Source organism: Notothenia rossii (assembly GCF_949606895.1).
Source record: "Notothenia rossii genome assembly, chromosome: 9".
In the NCBI taxonomy this organism is placed as follows: Eukaryota; Metazoa; Chordata; class Actinopteri; order Perciformes; family Nototheniidae; genus Notothenia; species Notothenia rossii.
In genome coordinates this window covers 59,940,211-59,949,172 of record NC_136907.1, presented here as the reverse complement: position 1 = coordinate 59,949,172, position 8,962 = coordinate 59,940,211, and the positions used below count along the sequence as shown (strand labels likewise).

General features: G+C 43.1%; 1 protein-coding gene across 1 annotated transcript; it reads right to left on the bottom strand.

Annotated features, from left to right (window-relative positions):
- Positions 1-1,683: 1,683 nt before the first annotated feature.
- Positions 1,684-8,258, bottom strand: angptl4 (angiopoietin-like 4). The gene is made up of 7 exons (XM_079649467.1): positions 7,590-8,258; positions 6,654-6,764; positions 6,457-6,544; positions 3,939-4,052; positions 3,701-3,796; positions 3,162-3,446; positions 1,684-3,052 (listed from the first exon to the last, which is right to left on the bottom strand). The coding sequence occupies exons 1-7, from the start codon at positions 8,148-8,150 to the stop codon at positions 2,868-2,870; spliced, it is 1,440 nt and encodes a 479-aa protein (XP_079505593.1). The 5' UTR covers positions 8,151-8,258; the 3' UTR covers positions 1,684-2,867.
- Positions 8,259-8,962: the final 704 nt, after the last annotated feature.

Below are 8,962 nucleotides of genomic sequence, written 5' to 3'. Positions count from 1 at the left end.
AACTAAATGGCTCAATACAAGTGCAGAATGGTTTGTTCATCCACTGGCAATTGGTTCCATTAACACATATTAGTTGATTAAAATATAAGTTGACAAGATAAGAAAATAAACTCTAGAGCAGTGGTTCCCAACCTGGGGGGCGCGCCAAAGATCGCAGGGGGGGCGCCAGGCCTCAGATGATTTGAGGCCAAATATCATATTTAGACTTTTTTTTTTTTTAACATATAATTGTAAAGCAATACATGATTGTGACTAAAAGCCTTGTCTCTACATAACAATACAAATATTAAAAATAATTGATTAATTAATTTGAATAACAATTCAAGTTAGTTAGCTATTAAAGGCATACAAAGACAGAAATGTATAATTCTTTCTTTAATATAAATATTTCTTCTGCCCGTAAAGTGTCCAAACCAGGCTTTTCTGGATAAGCACATTTTAAAAAATAGTCATTGTCCATGCCGGTTTCAGTTGGATTATTTGTCACAGTTGCTCCGGTCAGATCGGTCTCCTCCATTTTGTAGATTATTTACGACTTTTGAATCCACATAAACACATCGACAAAATCCGGCTTACTTTGAGCATGTGTTTTAAACAGTTTGATCCCTTTGTGAATTGTTTCCACTTCCGCGCCGTCCTTTAATTTCTTCATACAGCGGGAATCCAAATGAATTAATCCTCAGTCCAATAACCATCAAAGTCACTCCAATAGTGCTCCTTAATTACGCTTTCATCCTCCTTTAACGAAATACTTCACATTCATCTAGTTTGTGACAGTAGTTGTAGCATTTTTGAGACTTTTAAACTTTAATTACCGCTGTTGCGGTAATTAAAGTTTAAAGTTGCGTGTGTGTGGGGGGGGACGCAACTTCCAACAGGAGTCATTTGGGGGGGCTCTTGGGAAAAAAGGTTGGGAACCACTGCTCTAGAGTTACCATGAGTAAGAACACAATATTTTTGACAAGAGGTTTGTAGAGTAGTAAGCTGCTCTTTATGTTTCTCTGCAGGTAACAAGGCTGTCCCCATGTCCTTACATAACGTATTGCGTGGCGGCCAGCATTGACTTTGACCTGCTTCTACACCGATCAGCTGCAGGCAGAGGTCAGTTCAGAGCACACTGCATCAGATCAGCTGTTTCTGAGGCCGATCTTGAGCCACTGTCAGTGCTCAAGATCAGTAGGGATGAAGCACCTTGACAGTAAGCAGGAGGTTTTACAGTGAAAAATTAAAGCTGACGCACTGAAGCTTCTCAAGTTGCCTTCCACGTAATGTAACTTATAGCTTATATAAAAATAAGACAGAGACTAACCATGTGTGGCTTAATGCAATGGTTTAGTAATACTGTATGGTTTTAGACCTGCAGAGGATTCCAAAGAAAGTCTATTTTTCCACCCAGGTTTGGTTACTAAAAAAATATCATGTTCTGTTTAATTGAGAGGGTTATTTTTCAAGTCTAAAATGTAAATGCATAGTGGATAAATCAAAAGGCAAATCTTGATCCTTCGAAAATAACAATCTATTAAAAATGTGCAAGGTTGTATCCATATTTTTTTTTCTGATATTTGGGAACTTTTGTATTAGTTCTGTTGTCAGTTTACTTTCATGCTCGTATACTACCCTAAATTGTGTTGCAAACTTGTGGATACTTGTAGATAAGGGGCACATAATACACAGACAAAGCAATAATAGTTTAGAGATATTTTATTAGCTCATAATGGCCCCAAAATGGTTAGGCCTCTTAAAAAACAACTGTACATCTGGTAAACACGACAAGGACAATATAAATTACAGACAGACAGCACCAGAAATATATATTTATATATATATGGATTCTTTTGCATTTAAATAAGGAAAGGGAACATCTAAAAGAACAAACACTGAAGTCATGAATACAACAGATAATGTCACAACAAATCAGTAACAGTTATATTCTGAAAGACAGAAGACATTCCTTCATACACTATGTACAAAACCATGCCTCTCTTATTTAAATAGGTCAATATGACCTAACATCGTCAAAATCACCAGGGAAAAAAGACAGTAAAGAATATGCTAGATTTTTTTCCACAATTGCAAACGGAAAATATGTCGTCCAAAAGGTGGGAATGGTTTTGAGTGCACCATGAACATCAGTCTTAACACAGTTTCTGCTCATTATACTAGTTTACAGTGATTTATAACTTGACATAATGCTTTTGAAAACAAATGTCATCATGCTCATGCAAAAAACAAGTCTTTGTTTAAATTAGGTCATTATTTGGTCCGCACCATTGGGCTTAAAACTCCTACTTAATCGGCCTCCATTTCAACCCTACATGCATTCTTTACAAATCTGTTTTTGAGCTGGCAGTGCTGTTTACCTGCTACAAAACCACATTCAATCTCAACAACAACCCACATATATAGTTAACACCACATGTCTGGCGATGCGTCTCTACTTGTTGCAAATCATCAGTGGCTCACAGCACAATGGACGTGCCGGGACTCGCCCTGCAATGTTCTCTTGTCTCGGGGCCCCTGCTTTGTGCCAAATAGAAGGAATCCTCTGCAATGGTTCAACATATGAAAAACTTTCCACTGCACATTTAGTCTCTTTTCCATCTGTGGCTCTGGGTGCAGGGGAGGAATCTTTTCTTCTCTCAGAGAACAGAGCAGGGGAAACCTGGAACTCATGTAATGTGAGTTATTTTTGCTTCTTTTTTTGAGGGCCTTGACTTTGGTGTAAGGTCTCCCTTGCAGGGAGACAACCAGGGGAAATGATGTGTCTACCTCATCAACCAAGCATCAAGAAAAGAAAGAATAGTACAACATCTACTTCTTTCTGCCCCCTTCTTTTTAACGCAACTTTAATCTGTCTCTTTATATTTTTATGACTTATTGGTGATCGCAGCGGGGGCGATCATCATACTGCTGGACTTCAGAGGGTAGTAGCGGCCCCTCCAGGTCTTCCAGAAGATGCTCTGCTTCCTCTGGTGTCGCTGCTTGGGAGGGGGGCTCTGGAAGTATCTGCCGTTCAGGTTGGAGCGACCGCAGTTACTGAACCACCAGCCACCTAGCATGACAAAGGACAATATGATGTTAGGTGCTGCTTCCAAGGGCTATCCTGATTTTTAAAACTGAGAATAAAATCACATAGTCATTTATCATTGTGATTCTCTTACCAGAAAGGTGCTTGGCGCAGTTGATGTCGTTTTTCAGGTCGTTGTCTTGGTCGCTGGTGGAAAAAGGCAGGCCGGAGGTGGCGTCAGTCCCCAGGGAAGTCTCCAAGGGGCTGAAAGCTTCGGCCTTCTCAATCTTGAGTGAGTACTTGGTTTCCTCTCCGCCAAGATGAAAGGGGAGGCGCACATCTTCTGAATCTCCACTCCAGTCAGAGAGCTTGATGTTGAGGATGTAGTTGCCATCTTTAGAAATGGAGTGGATCTTTTGTAGCCCCAACCAGAACTCTCCTAGAAAAGAACAAATATACATGGTGAGAAAACTACCCTGAGTGGGGCCATTGACTCCCGCTACTTTGTTGACTTCCTTTTGCCTTTGATCCATTTAAGCTTATCAGCAATAAGGTGCTTTGGGGACAGATCCTGCCCTCTAATGCAGTGGTTGTAAATGACAGTAATTCTGTTTGAACTAATCTGACTATGGCCAGGCCGACTAGCACATGTTAAGTTAGTGAGAGTGTGATCAAAGTCAAAAGAGCATTTACCATTCAGGCTGCCAAAGCCCTTCTCGTAGGCCTGCCACTGCTGGTCAAAGTCAACTGAGCCATCTTGGCGCTTTTGGATCACTGTCCACCCGCCATCTAAACAGAAAGACAGAAACGGATTGATCAGAAAATGTTGTTTCAACCAAAACATCAGGGAAAACTGCCAAGTCGTTGACTGATTGTCTAGGTAGTAAGACAAATGAACTGATGAGGACTCAAAGGGCCAAAATGGGCTTACCGGTTTTCATCTCACAGAAGACTTTAAAGGGCTCTGCATTGATTGGCTGGATGGTATAGATCCCACTGGTGGTCTCTCCTCTCAAGAACAGCTCATGACAGTCGGATGCCATCTCTAGAAGAAGAGTGAACATACAAAGGTTAAGACAATCCAGAGCTTGGCAACCTGAATATGTGACACATGTGTTGCTCAATCGACTGCCTTGAACTCTGTTGATGTAATGGAAGTTCTTTGGGCTGCTGCCAAACTTTAGCTAAAATCTGAGCTTGTTTACCTAAGCCAGCATTGATAAGTAGGCCCATTTACACTTAGGAAACCTCTAAGCGACGTGTTTCTCTGCACGGCATGAGCCGGGAGTCTGCAAATACGATTATCATTACGAGTGGGCTTATCTTGAGTTATAAATGTTTACCTGATAGAGCCTTTGACCTAGCTTCAAGTGAGAAAATGTCTCGGTTTTGAATATGACCTTTCTCCCAGTTCCCAAGCAGACCTCCCTCTTTACAGCTGCTTGGCCTACCAGGCTATTGAGTTTCACTCACTACTACCTATTACATTCCTCAACCCCCCCTTCTCTTTGGATCGTCACATCCCCCTCACGTGCACAACAGCCGGCGGTGACGTAGCGGTGCATGGCTGGTGCATGGCTGGTGCATGGCTGGTGCATGGCTGGTGCATGGCTGGTGCATGCACAGAGCATGCACAGAGAGTGATCAGAGGATAGTGAAGTGGGGGGGGGGGGGGGGATAGGGGGATAGGGTGATAGGGTATGTTGGGGAAGGCAGGGGACTCCAGAGCCACTTGGAGCTGTATTCTGCCTAATGAGGAAGGGGTAAAATATTGCATTTCTTGCATTCCTTTTCTCATCATTCATGACGTCATCATGTGATGCTATTTGTTGAATAGCTGTAATAATTACAAATAGAATGTCAAAATGGGTTGATTTATTATTGTTTGGTATTGGCCTGCATATTGTGTCAATGTGAGGACACCAGCTGACCACAGAACCTCATTAGTGTGTAATGACCTTTCCTCTAGAGGCATGAACCCTTGGTGGCTGGTTGTGGCTGTAATGTGCCTCAGGGTCAGGGGTTGTCCTGAACTTTGGCACAGTTCTTCCTCATTACAATGGAAGAGAGATGGAGGTGGGTGGTTTGTGTTTGGGGATGGGGGAGGAGAGAAGATGAATGAAGTGGAGGAGGAGGGGGAGGAGGGATGTCTGACTCCCTGACAGATCTAGGGGAAAGGTTGCTCATTCTTGAGGGATGTACAAATGTTTCTTTTACAAAAAAAGGCGGGACGTCCTAAAAAAGGAGGAGGAGGCGAGGGTCTTTAAAAACTGCGGGATATCTGTACAAAGTTCACAGATAAATATAGACCACCTTTTCCCATTTTCTCCTACTTTTTTTCTTGGCTCAGGCTCAAGGGCTGTAATCCGAGCAACATTGCATGCTAGATTTGTACAAAGCCTTCTAGGTTCCCCTCATCCACCTCCCACCCCCCACACACCAGTACAGTATTAACAGTATGAGTACACAGTATAAACTGTGTGACCCTGAGTGAACACTCTGAGAGACCAGCAAACTTTCCCCCAGTTGAAACCTTGCCAAATAAACTTGTTTCTTCTTTCCTCATTCCTCAAATCCTGCTGATGTCAGAGCTCTGAGGTGTATTGTGACTGGCTGACTAGTCTCAATTGTTGCCTCAGCAGTATTCACCTTTCCCCTACTTCTCATCCACGGCCATCAGAAACAGAGGTTCAATGTATTTCCAACTGACTTCATTTTATTCATCTTTATGAATTAAAATCTACCATCTGTGCAGTAATTTGCTTTTTTTCAGCATTTCCTCTCTTCATTCCTTTTGTCCTCTTTAAAGGCTAAACAGACCTTAAGTTTGACCAGTGTGTGTTGGGTAAGAAACCTGAGCTTGTGTCCCAGTTTGAGAGTATTCAGCCAGGTACAGTCTGGATAAAAGCACTCATTATGACTGCTGGTCTGGGAGCAGCAGCTGCTTGGCGTGGCTTCACACTGAGAGCATCATTTACTGCCTTTTACAATTACTGTAAGCGACAGTATGAGGGGACTTAACTGAACCTCATGCTGGCAACTTTAATTTGCCCATTTCATTCTGTAAGCACTTTAAACGATGATGATTTAAATACGTTTCAAATAATGCTATTAAACCAAATGCAAATTAGATATACTTTAGTTCAGAATACAGAAAAGTTGGATGCCTAAATTATATATTTAAATACATTAAAGTACAGTAGTTATGGTTTTACCAGCTAAAAAGCACAGCTGCTGCAAGAAGCCTAACAGTTTATATTTCTGGCGTCATGCTGGGAAGAGAAGCGTGTCCTCAATTGATTAGATTCCTTGATTTTAATTGCTAGTGATTTTAAGCTTCTTTCTGACCTTACTAAACAGATGGTGTGCCACATTTGGCGTCAGATCTTGTCCACTCGGCTTAAGAAGGTGTAAGGAGAGGATTTTGGGCGCTTTCTGGCTTTACTTACCGACTGGTGAGTCGCTTTGCTCGGCGACGCTGCTCTGCATGTCATTCTGGCTGCTTTGCAGGGAAGTTCTCTGACGGGTCTGTTGAACCTGAAGAAGTGACAAACCAATGATGTAATTGCATAAAAAAAAATAATAATAAGAAAGATAATTCTCAAAGGTTATTCTGATAATTGTGGTAATGGTAACGCTTCTTCACCTGGCTCTGCAGTGTCCTGATGCGCACATTCTGCTTGTCAAGCTTCTCCTGCTGGAGTCTGATCCGCTCCATCAGATCGTCAATGCGTTTGTTTTGACCCTCCAGCATCAGCTGAGAGAAAAACCGACACAAAAGAACCAAATGTTCAGCTTTTGGTCATCTTTATTACACAGTGCTTGTGCATACAATGTGGCATTGAGCCTCACAGCCACAGAAGTAACCAGATGAACACAACAAACAGTTTGCAGGGTTTCATTGAGAAGCCCAAAACATAGACCCCATACACATTTCCACTCCTCAATGAAAAGCCCTTTTCCTTTCTCACCGGCTGTGGTGTGGTTATGTAACTCACTCACAGCGCGGGTTTTCCATCCCAGTATGAAGCCTTTCAGGCTCACATACTTCATTGTAAGCTGAGACTTGCAGAGAAAGCGCAACTCGCATAAGCCCCCTTCTACTGTATCATATGGCCGAATACTCTACAGGTTGTAAAATCCCCCAGCTGTGGATAATTATTCACACATTCTTGCAGCTGATGCGTGCAGATCCTTTTGTCTGTCAGGCTGTAGTGTTTCCCTGCACGTACTGCACGGTCTTGCTCAATGCCATGCAGGCTTGTTAAGCAACCCCCTCCACTCCACTCCACTCCACTACACCCACCACCCACTGCTTGCCCTTTGTGCTTTTTGATTTAGTGCCTTTGAGCTGAGGGGAAAAGCCCCCCCATAAAAGCCAATGGCCCATGCATACTGTACATCCACTAACTTGGGTCCCTTTCTGCAGTAAAGCAACATGTCATACTCTGAATGGGACTTTAGTTTGAAGTGATAAGAATATGAAACATGTTTTGAAAACAGAAGAAACCTTATTTTCCTCCCAAACTAACTATAACTCCAATGCTTCACTGAAAAAGGAGAACAAGTATTGCATTCTCACCTGGATGTTGTGAGCATCACTGCTGTTCTTGGCCCCAGCGTTGGAGTCAGGCAGCCCAGCTCCCCTCTGCAGCATGCTGTCCACCCTCTCCTCCAGCCGGTTCATCCTCTCGCTCATCGTCTTCCTCTCCTGATTCATCTCCTCCGCCTTCTCCCTCAGCTCGGCCGTGACATTGAGCAGCTGCCCCTCTCTGTCCTCCAGTCCATGGGCTCGAGCCTTCAGGGTCTCCCCCTCCATTCGCAGCTTCTGGCCTTCCCTCCCCAGCTCGGTCACTGTGCGATTGAACACCTTCAGCTTGGTGGAAATGTCCCTCATCTGGACTTTAGTTTTGTCCACGTGCTCCTTCAGCCCCTGGCCCAGCTGCAGCAGGCCATGAGCGATGACATTCACATCATCCCAAGCTGCGTACTGTACACGCTTCTCCTTGGCAGCACTGCCGGAGGATGAGCCCCCTTTCTTCTCCAAGGGGAAACCTGTGGCCATGAGCACCACCAGGCAGAGAGTCAGAGTTGCCAGTGTTGTCTTCATTGTTGCTGTTTTCAAATTGTTGTAATATTGCATTAAATCTTGTGTCCTGTTGCAGAAGTGTGTAGTGTTCTGCCCTGTGTTTTTGAGTTGGATTTGAGAGCTCAGTCGGCTGGCAGAGCGATCAGAGCGTGAACAGTTTATATAGTTTCACAGCCCTCAACTCTAAGCTGTAAACTGCCTGCCATTGGCCAGCCGAGGAGAGGGAGGGCTGCAGTTACTCTCAGGTTTTTGTCCCTCCTCCACCTCTCTGTTAACTATTCATGTCAGAGGCGGAGGAGGGACATAATATAACAAAAAGATTTCCTTTCATTTCTGCACTGTTGGAGACAGGGACTTCATGACTTACTGGAGGAAACTGATCGCCAGCAGTGAAACAAATGCATTATTTTACTTCTGAATTAACACTAGTGGTAATATGTGTTTTGTTTCTGAGACCATGAGTTAATCTGGTTTATCGGGACACACAGCAACACCCTGAAATTGGTCAACAGTGATACCAGAATACCCATTAGGCTCATAGAATAGACGGTGTGCCTGTTGGTGATAACTCCACAGATTATCACTCAAAAACATCTCTGATGCATCTGCAGAAACACTGCAACCTTTTAACTGTGCATTTGCGAATATAGGGCAGCACCATTAATTTAAGCCTGATTTTAAATCAAATGTTAAAAATAAATGGACTAATTATGAAAGTGAAATTGGTAAATGCCATTACAGACTGCATGTCATCATCACAAGACTGAGAAAAAATCATGGCGAATTAAGGGAAACTGAATTGCTCTGCATGACAAAAAAGAGATACTAGTCAGTTTGTTGACAGTATAAAATGCCAAGACAAACAG